Source organism: Cygnus olor, chromosome 16 (genome assembly GCF_009769625.2).
Source record: "Cygnus olor isolate bCygOlo1 chromosome 16, bCygOlo1.pri.v2, whole genome shotgun sequence".
Taxonomy (NCBI): Eukaryota; Metazoa; Chordata; class Aves; order Anseriformes; family Anatidae; genus Cygnus; species Cygnus olor.
This window is the reverse complement of record NC_049184.1, coordinates 7,538,338-7,557,125: the sequence shown is the minus strand read 5'-3', so window position 1 is coordinate 7,557,125 and position 18,788 is coordinate 7,538,338. Positions and strand designations below refer to the sequence as shown.

Here is an 18,788-nt window from a genome sequence, read left to right as displayed (position 1 = left end):
AGGTGAAAGCAGCTCCTCTGGCAGAGCACTTGGCTCTTCTGCAGTCATACTTCACAGGATTTAGGAGCCCAAACTGGCCCCTTCTGCAACAAGGCCTTTAAAATTGAGTTCCTGCACACCAAAGAGATGAATCAAGGTGGAACAACACACATGCCTCTCACCAGAATGGCTTTTAAAAAAAATCAATCAGCAAATACCACTAAGATATCCCTGCGTGTAAACAAGTTTGTATTTGTTAGGCTGATGAAGTCAGCAGCACAGACACAAAGCTCCTCAGCAGTTAAGTGGAGATCTACAGCTCGCTTTCCCTGAGCGGTTGTGTGATGCTCATCACAGCAGAAAAAGCAGAGCTATAAATTCCGCTGCTATCAAGCTAGGAGGTGCCAAAACATCGCTTCTTTTTCGCACACAAATTTAATCAAAGTAGAATTACTGTGCATTTTCCAGCCAATCGTTTTCGTTTGTACCATGTGAAATAATTTCCAAGCAGTAAGGTGAAGGAAATCAAACCCGAGCTGTAGTCAGTAACAGCTCTGTACAGACAGGGCACAACCGCTCTGCCTGAGCAACTAGAGCGATCTCACCCAGGGGTGGCGCAAGCCAATTCTCACCTCCTTGTCACAACACAAGAACATGAACATCACAAACCTGACAGGCAGAGGAGTTGGAAAGATTTCCACTGAAAGCAAAGCCCTCCTGGACAGCCGACCTTTCCCGACTCACCAAGACAATCCAGGGGTTTGTTGCTCTGGCTTACACGAACGTTAGCCTACCAGACTCCACCTGCAGCGTTCTGCCCAGCTCCAGCAGCGCTTGCTCTCAGACAGATTAGAATCACGTGAGCTCATTTTCGGATGGGTTACTGGTTTTCATAACCTATCTGGTCCACTGTTTGGAAGATTACAGAAGAAGCTGCTACTAACAATGAACCCGTACAAAACGGCCCGTTGAGATAAAGGTGAAGTCTCTGCAACGTTTCCCAGTTCCTAGCGTGCTCCGTGCAGCTTTACACAGCCAGCAGGAACTGCTTTTAGGGAGGTGCTAAAATGAAGTGTATGGACCAGGAGGAAGAAATGGCAAAAGCTGACATGAAGGTAGGGTTTTATAAGTTAAATGAACTTTATTTATAACTTGTCTTCAAAAGTCAAAAACATGACAAAAGTAATTGCTCAGAAGCTTCAAACTGCTCCTTAAACATTTTGTCAGAATTGCGTGGAAGTGCACTTAGAACAGTAGCAGAAATCCAGACTCAGGCCAATCTTTATCACAAAGCTTTGTTTGAGCCAGAACCCAGAAATCCCTACCCAACCACTAGCACATTGTAATCTCTTCACAGACCAAGCGTTAGAAGTAACCAACCCCAAAACACAGTACTTTTCCCACACTGATGTACTTTTTTCCTAAGACTAAGATTCCAGTCACCAAGCAGATACCTCAGTGTGAGTCTATACCAGCCTTACCACGTTGGGGAAAAGCACACCAAAACCAAGTTAAATATATTAGAAGACACAAACTTGCTGGACACAAAGTTTAATCAAGATGTTTTAGCTGGGGTGCGTTTCATTTCTTAAGGGTAAGGCTATGCTGCAGTCTGCAGAGTGTGAAGATATTAAGTGTATTGGTCAAATAAATTAATTAGTACTCAGCTCTGTGGTGATGCAGGTCCGCTGCTCCAATCACGCATGCCAAGTTAAATTAGACCAGACATCTCAACACTACTACTCCGATTTGCAAGTTCTGTTCAGGTCTCTCAGATTGCTCGATCTCAGCATCTTGATCGTGCAATTAGTGTTAAACTACAAAGGAAGCTCTACAGTAGAAGTGTGTAACTGAGTATCAAGTATCCGTTTTCTATGAATTTGAACTTTTGTTTATATTTTACTTTTTCTTTGAAAGCCATACCTCCATACTCTATATATGGAAAACAATCTAAGTACAGCTTCAGCTACCTTAGTGACATTTAAATGAAAACAGGAATTCAAAATACTCGTTAGAGTCTGTAATGCAGAAGGCAGTGCTGTGCAAGTGCTACGGATTATAAGTTTTGCTACCAGCTTGCCTTGAGGGATGGAACAACTAGGAATATATATATATATGAAATTTTTAGTTTAAATAGAAGACTGATATTGAGAAAGCTTCTGAATTCCCCTATAAGCGTAAGGCTTAAGATTCCTAGCAAACCAATTTTTTAAACACCGATTTAATAATAGGGCCAACAAATATGATTAATATTTGCTGTACCAGTTGAAAGTTATGCATTTTAGCTAACACCACAGTTCTATTCTCCAGGCTAGAAATTATGGTCAAAGTACGGAACAAAATCATACTCAGGTGTAGAACTAAAATGTTTTGAACTAGTTTCTTACACAGCTGCAAACAGTTTTGCTAAGGAAGGTTGTAGTTTGAAGACGCATACTGAAGACATGTTTTCCATATAACTGAGAGGCTGCCTGTAAGAATTCAAACACTGGTAAACATTATGAAATCACAGGCCACTTTAAATGGGAACTGATCTGATGATGAGTTAGCACCTAGGGGTCTCACTAAAGGAAAACAGCCACAAATACACCTCTTTTACTATCATTTAAGAAATGTAAACAAGATCAGGAAGAAGAGATTTACCAGCTAGTTTATGCCAGTCAGCTTGCAGTATTTCTGGCTTTAGTCAAACGAACACAACTGGAAAAAAGCAATCGGAAAACAGGCAGATGTGAACGAAAACAGACCTGTCTCCTCCACACTGACCTACAATTAAGTTGTGTGAAGCAAATAAGAAAATTAGCCTTACGTGGTTGAACAGCATAGTCATGTTACTAAAAAACCAAGAATGATACAGAAAGATCCAATGGGGATTCAAAACTAAGATTAAAGTCTTCTGTATTTCTGGATGCCTGAGTTCATCTTGGCATGGACAGGGAGAAGTGCAAGGATGCTGGCCATTTCCCTCTCATGGAAGCTTGGTTTGACAATTAGCCTTCCTTTTTATTTATCCCGCAAAGAACGCATCAAAACCTGTGCCATCATATCATCTTCGTCAGCATCATAATCCTATGAACAAAGGGTACAGAAATTCTTTTACTGCATGAGCCATATTGGTTAACACAACACAAGAACAGCTGTCTCCTCTGACTTGCCAGTAATCCAACTTCTCTCATGATACCATCTGCATGGATTACATTTTACAGTAGTGGCTACATAAAAAAGCTGGGTTTTAAGAGTCGTCAGGCTGACGTATTCCAAGGGTGAGGAAACACGTACCACAAAAGTATCATATGAAAACCGGTGTCGTCTCTGAAGGTGCTCCATGAAGTTAGCACTCCTGTAATTTGGATCTCCCCACGGCATTGAGGCACAAATTGGGCAAACCTTCGAGAAATAAATAAAAAAAACAATTAAGCCCCAACAGTTAAGTGCTTCAACATTTATACTAGAAAGGGTAGGACAAAGTGTGGAAAACCGAAGAGTGAGATTCATAACTATCACTATTCTGAACGCAAAGTGACGTCAGTTACTTTGCTGGGTCATTCACAAAAGCCTCTGATAACCCTGAATTATTTGAATTCAGGTCTTAGACCGCTGAACAGGAACAGTTTAGTCTTCTCTCTACATATTGGAAATTAGAATCGATCACAGCTGTTTGCTTTAGAAGATTTCAGACTTCATTTTTCAGTGACAGAGAAGTTTCCTTGGTCACCTTTGCAAAGATCACCTCTCTCCAATCATTTTTTTCCCTAAATAAATTTGGAATTTCAAAGAACTTTAAAGACAAATGAAAGCTTCAAATTCAATTCCAAGTTTTGTAACTACTTTTATAGGAGATACAGTATCACCAGATAAAGACTACTAAAACTAGATATATTTTTTTCAATCATTTTTTCCACAGTAGTTTTTAATACCTTATTACTAAAGACAGCAGAGAGAAAGTAATTTTTTAATTACACTGTATTAATTGCATGTTTGTTATTGCACCTAGTTTACTTTGAAAGCCTACCATTTTCCAAATATGAGACGAATATGTAAAGTAGATGCAATAAGAATTGAGACTAGTCACCTTCAGAGAATGTACCGAAAAGCAAAATTAAAATTATGTAGAACTGAAAATGCATGAACAGCATACCCACATTTGACTTTAACAGAAGCAATTATAAACATGTACTTAACTTCAAGCAGTAAGTCTCTAATTCATTGTTTCAAAGGGATTTAAGACTAGACTTCATTGCAATTCCTGCACCAAGACTTTTTATTACCACTTGTTTTGCATCCATGCTGTGCAATGTTTTGCAGTGTTCAACTAGTCCTTCTTGATCAAAGTTTTTCTCGCTGCAATACGGACAAGGAAAGGTAAAGCGATTGGGGAAGTTCCTAGTTGAGGGAGAATAAAAAAGAAGTGATTTATTATTTCCATAGAGTTCAATGTACAAAACAATCTATCATTTTAGCAAAGTTGAAAGATTTGGGATTCACTACTCTGAAGTTATCTTACTAGCTACTAACAATAAAAATTATTCTATGCAATTAAGACAAGCAAATTTTAAGAATCAGCCTTTTAATCCCTAATGATACCTTAAGGAACTCTTAATATCATGCATTTTTACATGAAAATATTTCTTCTACAAAGCCTACAAGCGACACGTATCACCTTCTTTTATTTTTTACTTTTTAAATGCACGGGGTACCACCCAGCATGCTAAAACGGAGATGAGCAAACTGCAGTCAGCTCCAGATTCCCTCCGTTATAAGTTAGTAGCGTTAAGAGACAGAAAGACAGTTATTATTAAAGAAATGTTTCTACCAGGTACCCTGATCTTGTCTTGTGCATAGGCTACACAGAAAAGGCGAAGAGTTTGCTTATGCACAGCCAGTTACAGGATTAAAGTGGTTTTTTTTTGCGAAAGGATTAACAATTAACGAACAAACTGCGTGAAGAGGTAAAGTCTGCTTTTACTGCAAAACTCGACAGTTTGCATGAAAGACTGTAATGCAGTTTAAAACAACAAAAAAAAAAAGCTAAAAGGTCTCTTCTCGGAAGAGGGGATCAAATTTGAGACTTTATAACGATTTTTCAGCAACAGCCCTCTTTTTGTGACCTTAAGGGCGAGCGTTTCCAGAGAAGAGCAGGTTACCTGGTGTTGTGGAGCGGTTCTTTAGTCACAGCTTTCACACCCTCCATGATATAGTTCTGGTACTTTGAACAAGAAGCTGCATGGCTGCGCATCTTTGAGAGATACATCTGTGGAGGTAACAATTACACAGCAGCGTTAATTTAAATTACTTGCACTTACTTCTACAATTCTAAGCAGAAGTAAAAAAACCACATAAAGCAGCTTTCTGCAGACAGTGCTAAAGCAGGCAAAAAAACGACATTTCAGCTGATAAGGTGGAAAGCTTTAAGATTACAGATTAGTTAACCTAGAACTTTGCTGCCTGTAATAGTCTACAAATACAGTACTGTTTAGGACAGCTTACTTGACTTAACCCATGCTGTAACGTGAGGAAATGTACTTCATAAAAAGCCTGTTTACCTCGTTGCTGAGGAGAAGAGACAATAAATGAAAAATAAGTTTGCTTTTAGTACAGACTGTAGCATAGATTTAATTACAGGTTGAACAACTGGTAATCAACACACCACGGCTTTCTATTGGCTGCAACGATGAAAAGAACACTGCCCAGAAATTAAAAGTGAAATCAACCAAACAGTGCTGCTCTCATCTTGGTGTCTAGTCATCCTTTTCTTGTTGCTTTGCCATCAGTTAAGATGCCCTGTTTTAGACTCAGTTAGTGCTAAGTAGCCTAACTTTAGAAAGAGGAAGGAACCAACAGGAAGATGCCGTGCAGTTATTTGACATGCAGGGCACCAACAGCACCCCTGCAGAACATAACTGCCCAAATAAGTGAAGCTGCTCTCTCAACTGTTTTAAACGAAACAAATAAGCTTCTGTTTAACAGCTTAAGTGATCACTATCTAAAATCATATCCACTATTTCACTGTGATGGTCCTCCCACAAGCTCACAGTACCAACGTCAGAAGCTGTACTTTACTATTATTTTTATATCAATATCTCTCACTTGAAATCCACTTCCTCGGCAGGTAATAACGAACATAAAAAACTGCTGAAACAACATCAACATTTGGGTGCTGCCAATATAAAATACCAGCAGCACTTCGCAAAACAATTTGACCCAATTCCATAGAAAGCAGAAAGCAATTCACCTCCCCGGAAGCAGCAGTGCTGTACAGGCACACCACACGCACCTCATTCTGAAGCCCCCCCGTACCTTTTTGTTGCAGCCATTACAAGTGGTTTCCGTCGCTTCGATCTGCTTTTCCAAGTCCAGAGCCCTGCTGCCGGGCGCCAGGGTGCTGCGGCAGACGCCACAGACCGGCTTTTTGGGCTTGAGGCACTCCTGCAGGCACGGCGTGCAGAACCTAGGGTGGGAAAAGGGAAAGAGAAACCAAGATGAGAGGCGGCAGGAGGAGCGCTCCTGGCAGCCCAGGCCCTGCTGGCACCCAGCCCCGGGGAGGGGCAGCACCACAGCCGGTTACGCTCAGCCTCCGCGTCCTCCAGGAGAGGAAACTACGGAAAACATTAAATAATGGTAGGCTTCGGCGGCGGCGCGGTCTCTCACGGAGGCCTGAGCGCAGCCACAGGCGGGGCGAGCTGCGGATGAGCGAGCCACGCCTGCCTCAACCCCCACGGCCCCCCAGGCCGAGGCGAGGCGCTGAAGGCCCGGCCGGGAGGGCCCCAACCGACACCGGGCCTGGGCCCGGGCCCCGGCCCCTATCCCCTAGGCCTCAGCCCGGCCGCAGCCCCCCGGTCCCGCCCCCCGCCGCTCACACGTGTCCGCAGGGGACGCGCACGGGGCTCTCGAACACCTCGAGGCACACGGGGCAGGTGAGCCGTGCCAGCGGGTCGGGCCGCTCGGGGCCGCGGGCGGAGGGCGCGCAGGACGCCGAGGAGCCTCCGCCGCCCCCCGCCACCGCCATCTTGCCGGCGGCCGCGGCACGGCCGCGCCCCTTCCGCCCTCCCGAGGCCACGCCCACCTGGGGGCGGGGCCGAGACAGGAGGGGTCAGGCGAGGAGGCGGTCGGTTGCTAGGGGCGTAGTCGGTTGCTAGGGGCGTGGTCGGTTGCCAGGGGCGCGGTCGGTCGCTACGGGTGTGGCCTGTTGCTAGGGGCGGGGCCCGTTGCTAGGGGCCCGCCCCGCCTCCGCCTCCCCGCCCGCCCCGCCGCATGACGTCACCCGCCGGAAGTCCCCTCACAGCGGGAGGCGGGGCTTCCCTCCCCCGCCGTCCGCTTCCGGGGCGCTCCCCCGCCGTGGGCCGGGCTGGGCCGGGCCGTGCCTGGGCTGCCCCAGCCGCCGCCCGCGGCCGCACGGCGCCGGAAGCCGCCGGGGGCGGCCCCGCGTCTGCTTCCGGGTCACGGCGCGCTTCCGGCAGAGCGGTGGCGGAGCGGAGCGGCGAGGGACGGGCCCGGCGCGGTGCGTGAGGGGGCGGCGGGGGCGGGCCTGGCCCTGAGGGGGCCGCGCTGAGGGGCGGGGGCGGCGTCGTGGCGGTGAGGGCGGCCGGGGCCCCGCCGGGCGCTGCTCCGGGCCGCTGTGCCGCCCGAGGTGCCGCGTGGGGGCTGAGCGGTTGGTTCTCGGGTCCCGGGGGGCTGAATTCCTCGTTAACCGTTTGGCGAGGGCCCGGCGCGTGCGGGCGTGCGGGGGACGAGGGCCTGCCCCGCGCCCCCTCCCGCGCGCAGCGCTGAGGCGTGCGGGGCCGCGCAGCCCGGGCCCCGCTGCCGCTCCTCTCGGGGGGGGGGCTTGGACCCGGCAGCGCAGCAGCCCCGTCGCGCCCCTCCCAGGCCCCGAGCGGGTCGCTGCTGGCGCGTTTCCGCGGGGCGTTGGGGCTTTCCGTCAGGAGTTCTCAACCGAACGCCCGTTGCTGGACCCGCTCCGGCAGCCGCCGCGTTGATCCCCGGCGGCCCTGGACCCGCGCCGGCCGGCTGCGTGCGGGCCGCCTCGGCTGAGCGCGTGACGCTGCCCCGCGGGCGGAGGGGCAGCCCTGCGGGGCTCGCTGCCTTGGCTGTCGCGCCTCGCCTCTCGGCCGCCTGAGCTCTGGCATGCGTGCAGCGAGCGCGGCGGGGCTGGGGCTGGCAGCGCCGCCGAATGTCGCGGTTCACGGGGTCTCGCTAAGTCCCTTCCTTCCCTGCGGGGACTTTCCTCGCCCTGAGGCCTCCAGCGCACGAGCAAGCGCCGTCGCTGAGTGGTCGTTAACGTTGGAGATGGCGGAATTCAAACGTTGAATCCAGCTCCTCGCCAGCACGAGATCCCTGTTTACCCTCAGGGTGTGTTAGCGGTGTGCCAGACGAGGCTTTTTCTCTGAAGCTCTCTCGTGGAGCTCTTCTTGCTAAGTAGCAGAAGTGTGGTTGGTTTTGTCCACAGACCTCATCTCGTACGATCTCAGGAGGAAAGAGCTAGGGGAGAGAGAGAGAGAACTGCTCGTGGAGAGGGCTGAACTAACTTCAACTTCTGTCCCTTGTGCTCTCCCTCTTGGTTCACGGTCGGGAAGCGCTAGGTTGTGCTTATTTAACAGTGAAAGCCTGTGGTCTGCTTTTTAACCTCAGGGTTTTCGGGTAGCTGAGAGTCTGCTGGCCTGCTCCTTACCTGCCTTTGGGACGGCAGTGCGGAGAGGCTCGTTTGGGCGCCAGCTTCTTCTGTGTAGTACGGGAGCCCAGTAAGGTGAAGAAGCAACTGGACCTGCAGACAGAAGCCTGTGTGGTGTTGAAGCAGGAATGGCTTTGCTCTGTTGTGATAAAACAGCTGAAAACAGCAGTTGTAGCTCTTTGTTGAAAAGACTGCAATCTTTGCACCTGCTAGCGCCCAGCTGAAGCTTCGGCTGCACTTCAGTGCTCGGGGCAGCGCGTTCTGTAGGGTGGCCACAAAGCACTCGGCACAGGGATGGCCCGGGCGTGCCATCAGGTGGATGAGCAGCAGTCAAAAGCCTAGAAAATGGTAGAAATAAAAGGCGAAGTGTATTAATCTGCTCGGTCTGTGGGCTGTCCTGTGCTACTAGGGGAAAAAAAAACAAACAGATGCTTTCCCAATATGAGCAAAATGAAACTTTGTGGGATTTTTTAATCTCTGTATTGCTGTGCAGGGCAAAAAAAAAAAAAAAAAAAAAACCTGATTAAAATCAGGTTTGCGTAAGTTGTTTGAACTGTGAAAGGGTGAGGTCAAACGAGAGAAGTCCCAAAACAAGTGAACCAACAAAAAACCCTCGTTTTTTCCTCTCAGTCCTTTGCTGTGAGTTACTTTCGCCTTGTCTCCCTAGCCCAAGGAATCTTCAAGCCGGACACATGCCTACACGGACTTCCTTTCATCAGACGTTGATTTAGGTTTATTGTGCTCTGTTTTAGGCAGATGACTGGAAAAAGCAGTAGCGAATGCCAGGGAGAAGCAGGACATCAGCCTGCCTGTAGGTGCCTGCGCTTTTTCAGAGACCTGGAGAGGCTGTTTCGGGAGCTCCTGCTCTGCAAACCGTTTTATAGGATCCTGTGAAGCAAATAGATGCTGGGGACATCTGGGATTTATGCAACGGTGATGACTTGTCTTTGTTTTCAATTTCTGTTCCAGAGGAGTTGCTGTTACTGAGGATTCTTAATGCCAGATAACCAGCCCACTGCCGAACAACCATGAGAGAGACGAGGTAGCCTCCCGGGCGTGAGACAAAAACTGATTTCAATGGATACAAAATATAAAGACGATTTATTTAGGAAGTATGTACAGTTCCATGAGTGCAAACTGAGTGTCTCTGACAACAAGCAGCGTCCTATTAACGATGAGTATTTGCGAGTGGCAGCGTCCGCCTTATTTTGCCTTCCCAAAATTGATCCCTTTTATAGATTCCGGTTGATAAAATTTTATGAGATGGCTGAAAACTCACTGAGAGCTCTGAAATCCTCAAGTTTACATTCTCTCCATAATGCATTCAGCATGCTCGAGACAGTTGGAATCAATCTCTTTCTTTATCCCTGGAAAAAGGAGTTCAAAAACATTAAGGTAAGACTTTTTTTTTGTGGCAGTAGTGAGAACACGATTTATTTTTCTTTTTTAAAACATTTCATGCGTTTCCCTTAAGATGACTCTTTCCTGCACGTTAGGCTGAAGTAAGTATGTGACTATACGTAGAGCTGGTAAACAGAAGCTGTAAGAAAGGTAAAATGCAGAGTTTGTACTGGTGAGGCTGTCTCGACAGCAAAGTACAAGCTCTGTCTGCATTTTTAAAGTAATTATAAAACAGAAGGGGAGTTTATTTTAAGGTTTTTGCTCACCTGTCCTGTTACTGTCCCTAACATCTACTCAGAGATGCTTTTGCTAGGGCGAGTGATTAAGCTGTGTTTAAGCTCACCCATAGTTTCGGTTCAACGTTGCAGCAGCTATTAATGTAGCATAAGCACTAACAATCAGTGTAGGCTTTCAAGTGGACGCTTTGCTGGGGTTCCTGTGTGTTGCCTGTCAGTTCTCAATTAATGAAATTTTGATTTTAATGCGCTTTCAAATCATTCACCTATGCCAGGACCTCACAGTGAAGTGTAGGAACTCGTGCGTTGCTCGGCTCGACGGCTGGAAGTCAGCTACGAGTTCTCTGCTGGCGATTTTCTGTTTTATCTTCTGCCTGTCCTTACATTCTTACTCAAAGCTGCTGCAGCATTTCCATAACGGATGCTGCAGGTGACTTGAACGTTTGAGGCTTGAAAGTTGGATAAAAACATTTTTGGTTTATTTTAGTCTTTTGCAGGTTATGTGCACCAGTGATGGGTATTTTTGCTTTTTTCTTAAGACGCTTTTGCAATTTAGCAGAGGATTTGAACGTTAGTGGTGCATTTCATAGATCCCTAGAATGGTTTGGGTTGGAAGGGACCTTAAAGACTCTCTGGTTCCAACCCCCTGCAGTGGGCAGGGACGTTTGAGAGTCGTCTCTCTGCCAAGAGAAGGCTGTTCCTTTCTTCGCTGTATCCGTATCGCTGTGCTTAAGTTCCGGCCTTTTTGGTGCTGGCTGGTCCAGCCAGGGTGTGTCTTGACGCACTGCTGCTGCTGGCTTCGGTTGTGCTTTATGGATCCGGTAGCTGTTCTTTACAAAGACACGATGGCCAGGCTGTTCCTCCCTGTGACCCAAACCAACTCCAGCTGTTAACAGCGTACCTCAGGTGTGGCAGGTGCTAAGGGAACTTCGGCTTGTGCAAACTCCTCTCCGTTTTGGGGCTTTTTTAGTGGAAACTCTTGACCTGATACTAGATTAAAGAAAACAGGCGCTGGAGTTGCATAGTAATTATACACCCGCAGACACCCCCACGCAGAAAAGTGCATCTGAGTATATTTAAACCTGGATCGAAGAGGGCTGCGGTGCTCTTGCAGGAATGCCGAGCTCTTGTTATCTTCAGCTGTCGCCTGCCCAGGGGGAATACATTAAATCTCTGCCTTTTGGCTTTTACGCTAGAATTCTAAACAGAGAGCTTCCTGGTACGTATAAGAGTTAATGTACAGGATAGCGAATTAAATCGGCAAGGAGGACATTATGCTAATCAGGCTTTCAGCTTGAACGAAAGTTCTCCTACTCTGAATTTGCCTCATGCAGAATTTCCATCTGCTGAACAGGAGGGATGCAGAAACGGAGTTCGCCTTGCCATGGGAGATGCATGTGTTCTCTGTCATCGTTCTGTTTAATTCTGTAGTATCTGTCACTGAACTATCTGAACATCTCGTCCGCTGAATTTGTAACCTAGTGTTCCTTTTATTCTCCCCCCCCACCTCCTTAGACCTACACTGGACCCTTTGTTTATTATGTGAAGTCTGCTCTAACTGAAGATGATGTAAGGCAGATTCTGAACTACATGGGCTATGTCCAAGAACTGGGAACAACGTATAAGCTCAAAGAGCAGGTTGATGCCATTCAAGTGAAAATGGTTTCATTTGAGCTCTTTTTGGCCAAAGTGGAATGTGAGCAGCTTCTTGAGATTCATTTGCAAGTGAAGGATAAAGGCTACTCAGAGATCGATGTCATAAACGAACGAAAAAACAGCAATGAAGATGTTAGAGGCTGCTCGGAAGCCATGAAGCGGCGTGCAGAGTGCAAGGAAAACTTGAACACCTCCATGGCACGCATGGTGCTTCAGAAATCAGCAAGCGAACGGGCCTCTAAAGATTACTTCAAGCCGAAGGTGAGCAAGCCTTCTAAATCAGTAGACACATACGATAATTACTGGGAAAATAAGAAACCGCCTTTGATGAGCTCTTTGAGTCTCAGGAAAGAACCAATTCTAGTCGATGCGGAAGATGACATTAAGGACGAAATCATCCGTCCGTCACCCTCTCTCCTGACAATGTCAAGCTCCCCACATGCATGTTCCGATGAATTCTTGCCAACTTCGTCTCATCACAACGGCATGTTAAGAACAAATGTCCCTTACAGCTCCTATTTTTCTGCTCAAGAGGACTTAGATTTATATACCGACCCCGATTCGAGAAGTATGTTAAATTTTAAAAGACAAGAAGCTATTAAGCCTGATGTCTGGCTGCTAAAAAACGATGCCAACCCTGTTTACCACAAACGCGCCCATCTAGCCAAAGAGACAGCTTCCATCAAGTGCCAAAACTGTGGTGTACCTTGTGGCACTTCTGTTTGCCAAAAGTGTGACAATCTGTTCAACTCTAGGCAGGATTATCCAGCAGTGAAACAGAGCACCTACTCCATCAAACCGGTTCCAAACGACGGCTTGTCTCCTGCATCTGCTTTAAGGGAGAAATCTCAGTACACGTCACAGACTCAGAGTCAGGAGAGGGCTTCTCAGTTCAGTTCGAAATCCAAATCTTCAGGCACCTCCCGCTGTGGCTTTTGTAACCGATCCGGAGCTGCAAACACTTGCACGTTTTGTTCAAAAGTCTCATGTGACACTTGCCTCAGTGCTTACTATTACGATCCCTGCTGTAGAAAAAGCGAGCTTCACAGGTTCATGCCTAACAATCAGTTAAACTATAAGTCGGCCCAGCTGTCCCACGTAGTTTATAGATAGACTCGATCGGTCTGATTTGCAGGGGAAGGAAAAGGGGAGGGGAAAGGGCTATCACAACTCATGTTCTGACTCCGCTGATGAGAAAAAAGCACTGACCTCTTACAGAAATGACATGTCCAAATATTTGGAACCATGGTTCAGTGATCGGGTGCCAGTTCTTGATTTTTGTGGCTTACCAAATGCTGCAGATACATTAGATTTCATGCTGCTATAATTTAGGTAACTCCTAAATAAATCATCGTTCCTTCTCAGTTGAAATGGGGGAGAAGAGCACATTTTTCTTTAAAACTTGGCAGCTGTTGCATTTTAGAAAAGTGACATCACACCTTTCACACCATTTTAGTCATCTCCTTGCCCAAAGGAAACCATGCGAGGCTCTAAGAAATAAGATTCTCGTTTTCTGGGGGTGATGAAACTACTGCCGGTTTTGGTAAAGTATGACTTTAAAATGTGCAAGAAATATGTGAATGGCTTGTTTTGCCAACAAGGACTATTTTTCAAAGTGTGTCTGCATTTCTTGATCTCCGAAATGCAAACACCACAGCATCTCTTCTTTTCATCTTCATGTTTCTTCCTTCTCCCCTTATGTCCCGGTTGTTTATCTCAAGCTTATATAATCCGAACAATATGTGCTTTATTTTCTAGTGTTGCCAATATCATCCTGGTTTTTACTGTGTGGTATTTTAAAAAAGGTGAACCTGTGCTCACGTCACTTAAATTATGCCTAGAGTGTCGTCCTTCCAGATGAGTACCGATTTTCTTCACTTTCTGTTGCACATGTATTAAGTACTGTTCTTTGTACTGTAAATAGGTAATTTGGAAACAGTTTATTTTTAATAAATATTTAATATGTTGAGTTTTTAAAAGTGGTAAAATCATTATAACTATGAAGTCTCTCTGGGTTATTTGTTCAGGTGGCGTTTTGTTTTTACTTGTACTGTATTTCACAGCTTGTTACGGTCACTGTGGCAGACTGATGTTATTGGCTCTGATCAATTTTTTTTTAATCTAACGTTCTTTTTCCTTCTGATAAGGTTGCCACTAAATTAGGTGGAGTCTTGTCTAAGAACTGCAAGATTTTGGTTCTCAGTGCACGCTTTTTCTTTGTGGTTATGGGAATTGTAAGTATCAATGTTATGCTTGTGTCCAAATTCACTGCAAAGTCTGTCGTGTAGTCCAGCAAGTAAAGCACTGGCCTGGTTAAAAATCAGAGCTCATTTGTGAATCCTGTTAAAGTAAACCTAACAATTATGGATGTGAATCAGATAATAGTATTTATCTGTATTATTGTAGCACATAGGAACCCTAGCTGAGAACCAGGACTCCATTGTGCTAGACTCTGTACAGTTTGACCCCCCCAAACAACACCCAGTTATGAATAGGCTTTAGTTTTTTTCTTTACAGAAAATCCACAAGAATCCTTCTAACTTCTTTTATTCAAGCTAGCTAGTTAGAACAAACTATCAGGCAACCTAATCTGATGTGCAGAATTAAATGTGTTTAAAGTATCTGTATAAAAAAAACGAACAAACTCTAGCTGAATTGTAAACTATGTAGTCCACTTTGCACTAAAATAATTCACTTAGGGTTTTTTTTAAACACTGTTAGAGTCTAGGCTTCTAAACTTTAAATGTTCATTGATCCCTGTGTGACAGAGACATGCATGAATGGTCTTTTTTTCTTGATTTTCGGGGGTGGGGGGAGGGCTTGAGGTAGGTTTAGGGGGAACTATATAGGCTAATGTTGTAAAATAGCTAAAATAATTTTAGCCATAAATGGGTCTCAGAAGTATTATGGAAAATAAGGTGAAACCTGAGTCTTACAGGGGGCTAAGAACAATAAGTCACTGTACAGTTTGCACTAAGAAACAAAGTGAATGGTGTGTGTTTAGCAATCAGGGAAATTTCTGAATCAAGCGACTGCAACTGAACATAATGTTCTAGGCAAGCATTGCCTTGCTGACCCTGAAGGTTGGGGGTAAATATTGTTTAGGTGAATGATTTTAAGGTTTTCAAATTCTTGTATGTTTTTTTATAAATATATATATATATATATATAAATATAACACAAATGTAGATACATCGTGTATATAATGAGGAATTTAAGAACAATTTTACTATTAAAATTCAGTCTAGGGGTGGTTTTCATTTCAGTGGTTATTTTTTGTTCACCTTCTGAAGTGTCATGCCTGTATGGCTGTTCTGCAGTGTATCTTCTAGTTCACTAGTTCAGTTTCCATATGGCTACTCACACTACAGTGAATAACTAAAACTGTGATGCCACGTAATTTTTACAGTGACTATAGCAGGGACTAGACTTGCTTTGGAAAAGAAAAGTCCTGTGTATATATGTCATGGAATACTGTATTACAAAACTGTGTTGAATTGAAGTGATACCATGCTCTATTTTTGTGTATCTTACTGTATGAGGTTGCTGTGATTGATACAGTAAAATATATATGCTAATTGAAAATGCAGGTGTTTTGCATCTGATTTGTTAAAACTAATTTATGTTTTGAAGGAATTTAAAAATAAAGAGGCCTTTAAGAAAAGGCTTAACTTTTCTTAAAGTTGAGTGCATGTAGCTGTCTGTTTCACAACTGTGTTCTGCATGCGGAAGTGAGGTGGTGCACAGAGGTAATCTTGGGGGCCAAATGGGCAAGTGTGTCTGTATCGTGAGCCTCAGCTGTGTGAAATGAGATGGACTGCCTGCAGAACGCAAAGCTTTTTTAAAAAAGGTTTATTTTTGAGCCTTAGCAGCATGCCTCTCGTTCCCTAAGAGCACGTAAGCCAGTATGTCAGCAATCCGCAGCAGTCAGACTAATGTGGGGCAGCGAGCAGGTTTCACATGCCATGTGAAGCTAACCTACATTGATTTCCAGCCTTGACCCTCGATGTCACATGCAAGTTTTCTAACTAGCTTCCTGACGCGAGCTGTACCTTGCGGAAGATGCGATACTGCTGCTGTACTTTTTGGCACTTGAGCTAGACCTCCTGCCTCCTCTTTCATCCTGCTACCTCCGGAGCAGGATAATTTCTCAAATTCCAAGCTAGATTACTTTGTCTTTTGTTCTTTGTGTTAAAAGCATGTCAGCTGAATGTCAGGTGAACGCTTAAGACGCCTCGAGCTCCATTTACACAAGTCTGCTAATCTTGCAATCTGTTGAGGTTACTGGCAGTATCAGATGTTTATAAAAATCAGGCTCCAGATAACTGCAGCATTACTGCAGGAAGTCTTACACCTCTGTGCTTCTTGCGGTAATGCACTGCTGGTGCATATGAAACAAGATGATGCTGACATGGTCTGACATTTCCAATGACGGACCTGGGTGTCTGCTCTGTCTTTTGCTCTGAACAGAAGTTTAAAGGTTCTGTACATTGTCAAGTAGCTTAAACTTGACGGTTTGAGCCAGCAGCTCTTTAAACTTTTCTTTTTCTGGACAGTGACTTTGGATTCCAAGCTTTTAGTATGTGTTTCTAATTGTGCTGCAGCATCTCTTTAGGGAAATAGATTCTCCTTTCTAGCATTTGTTTAGAAAGGGGAGATAATCTGAGTACTGTGTTAATTGCAATGACTGAGAGAAAAGCAGAAGGTGACTACAAATTAAGATGCTGATGTACCTGGTTTGGGCTCTAATTGAGTTAGTACTTCTTTGAAGTCAGTGGGAGTTAATTAGGTCTCTTAGCACAGCCATTGCTATCTAAGCAGCGAGTGCAGCTACAAATGTTCCTGGTTGTTATTTGTGAAGGAGATTCCATGCTTCCTTCTGAAAATGATGGGATGTGGTCATATTAGTCTGAAGAGTCTGTAAGCATGTAAACGTCTTAGATCTCTTGTATAAAATTCAGTAAAATTGGGCATTGTGGTTACTTTTCATTACTTTTTTTCTCCAGTTGATAATATACCTCGAGAAAATATTTTCTATGACTTGTCTTGCCAGTCTGAAAGTGAACGGGCTAGGAATCAGTAATTAAAGAAGCTTTCTGTACTCCTACACCCCTGCTGCAAATACCACGGAGGGCAACCTTCTGCATCGAGCTACCGCGTCGAATGAGCAGACTTAGGGCATCAGACCTTCTGCAGCGCCTAGGAAGGCAAAAGGCTACAATGTGCGACATGGCAGCAGCTCTCTCAGCTCTACAATCCTGCAGACCTGCCGCACAATTGAAGCTCTTCCATCTGAGGAGAGGTGTAGGAGAGCCAGAGAGCAGCTGCTTTGTTTGACAGGCTTGCTGCACAGATTTCAATGTGCTAATGTGTGGAAAGCCAGGCTGTTCCTCCCAGCACCCAAAGCTCTGCGCGCTGAAAATATCTTCGCATATTTTGTGCTGTGTAATGGGCCCCTGGTTCAGAGAGGGATCTAGAGCCCTGCTACAGCAGCACCTGCGCAGCGGGCGGGGATGTCGGTGCTGGTGGGCAGCTACTGCAGCCGCAGACGGGACTGGAGTCCCAAAAGGCAATTGCAGCACCCAGCTGCCGGGTGAGCAGTAGGAGCAGTTGACCTGTAACCAGGGATTTAGAGCACGTAGCGGTGCCCAAAGTAGAGCGATCCTTTATTTTCTTTATTTTTACCCCTCTGGCTCTGCCCTGCTGCTTTCACAGTGTGAGATAACCTGTGGGAGCTCTGGCTGTGTGGTGTTGGTTGTTTGGGGAACAGCAGCCTTGATGCCCTGACCTCTGCAAAGGAAGGTGATCCATGGGAGTCCCTGCAAGCAGGGGAGATGCTGCCTTGCTGAGAGAATGGGGTGCTGCCACTTGGTTTCTGCTTTCCCACCACAGTAGTGGAGGCAGAGGGGCTCTGACAGTCCTCCTGCCGCTAAGAATCTCCCAAAGTTGCCCGTGCTTAAAGCCAGGCGTGGACTTGTACTGAACTCGGGAAGGCTTGGTGCAGAAAGAGGTGGGCAGGTGGAAATGTTCCAGAAAAAAATGAAGCAACCTGCTCTGATTTCTTCCCCCCCCCCCCCCCCCCCCCCAGTATCAAGAAGAAATTTCTCTTCCAACTTGCAGAATCTGGGAAGCACTGAAGTCATTTTGCAGGGAACTTGAGATGAGGTTAAAGGTGGTTTTAGTTACTAATATTTCTTTTTGGTGGGATCCTTTCTTAATGCTGCAGATCCCGAATGCGGGTGGCGATGGTCGTGGTGCTTCGCTTCATAGTGGTTCACGCTTTGAGATGAGGATGTGAACTGCTTTCTGACCTGGGTAAATACCACCCGTGTGTTTTTCTTCTCTTACACAGGGCTTTTAGTTAATTCCACGCCGAGCAATTCCCTGCCTTGAAGACAACGTCAAAGCTCCAAGCAATGTAGGATCAGACCTGCAGCAGTGTGTGGCTGACAACTTGCCTGTGGCAGCTGCTTGTGCTGTTGTGGGTGTGGGGCTGTCATGCTTCCTGCTTTAGAAATCATTCTCATGATAGTCATACTGCTCTGAGATTTTCATCATCAACCTGCTTTAAAAAAAGAAAAAGAAAAACCAACCCACAACTGCTCATCAACTCCTTAGCGAAAAATACTGCTTTCCCCAGAGTGTGTAGAATCTGCTTTGTAGCTTTATGTGCAACACGCTCTAATTAAACCGCTTTACCCAAAATTTTCGGAGACCAGCAATTTATCTCTAAAGCCTAGCCCATGCTGGTGAGCTGCTGTCACCTAGGCAGTGATTGTTGCATGTCTCCCCACCGCTGCACGCGTGGAAATCCTGCCCTGCTGTTTGCCTTCCAATTAGGCAAGACTGAG

The 18,788-nt window shown here is 45.7% G+C and overlaps 2 protein-coding genes across 4 annotated transcripts; one reads left to right on the top strand and one right to left on the bottom strand.

The window, feature by feature from the left end:
• Positions 1 to 1,095: 1,095 nt before the first annotated feature.
• On the bottom strand, positions 1,096 to 7,037 carry RNF114 (ring finger protein 114). The gene is made up of 6 exons (XM_040575748.1): positions 6,837 to 7,037; positions 6,277 to 6,427; positions 5,124 to 5,230; positions 4,248 to 4,362; positions 3,259 to 3,366; positions 1,096 to 3,048 (listed from the first exon to the last, which is right to left on the bottom strand). Exons 1-6 carry the CDS (start codon positions 6,983 to 6,985, stop codon positions 2,983 to 2,985), a joined length of 696 nt encoding a protein of 231 aa, XP_040431682.1. The 5' UTR covers positions 6,986 to 7,037; the 3' UTR covers positions 1,096 to 2,982.
• A 257-nt stretch (positions 7,038 to 7,294) lies between these two features.
• On the top strand, positions 7,295 to 15,614 carry SPATA2 (spermatogenesis associated 2). 3 transcript variants are annotated; one of them, XM_040575747.1, is made up of 3 exons: positions 7,295 to 7,456; positions 9,614 to 10,039; positions 11,797 to 15,614. In XM_040575747.1, the coding sequence occupies exons 2-3, from the start codon at positions 9,722 to 9,724 to the stop codon at positions 13,048 to 13,050; spliced, it is 1,572 nt and encodes a 523-aa protein (XP_040431681.1). In that variant the 5' UTR covers positions 7,295 to 7,456; positions 9,614 to 9,721; the 3' UTR covers positions 13,051 to 15,614. The 3 variants fall into 3 exon arrangements, with proteins under 3 accessions (XP_040431681.1, XP_040431679.1, XP_040431680.1); XM_040575745.1 differs by having other exon boundaries at positions 7,295 to 7,477; XM_040575746.1 differs by lacking the exon at positions 7,295 to 7,456 and adding an exon at positions 8,042 to 9,455.
• The last annotated feature ends 3,174 nt before the right edge of the window (positions 15,615 to 18,788 follow it).

Bases quoted from the DNA above. Each gene is read 5' to 3' on its own strand.
- RNF114 (XM_040575748.1), bottom strand. From the start codon at position 6,985: ATGGCGGTGGCGGGGGGCGGCGGAGGCTCCTCGGCGTCCTGCGCGCCC. The intron at 5,231-6,276 runs GTACGGGGGGGC...TTACCTCCACAG, and splicing joins GTAATGGCTGCAACAAAAAG to ATGTATCTCTCAAAGATGCG. The intron at 3,367-4,247 runs GTAATAAAAAGT...TATTTCTCGAAG, and splicing joins GCATGGATGCAAAACAAGTG to GTTTGCCCAATTTGTGCCTC.
- SPATA2 (XM_040575747.1), top strand. From the start codon at position 9,722: ATGGATACAAAATATAAAGACGATTTATTTAGGAAGTATGTACAGTTC. The intron at 10,040-11,796 runs GTAAGACTTTTT...CCACCTCCTTAG, and splicing joins AGGAGTTCAAAAACATTAAG to ACCTACACTGGACCCTTTGT.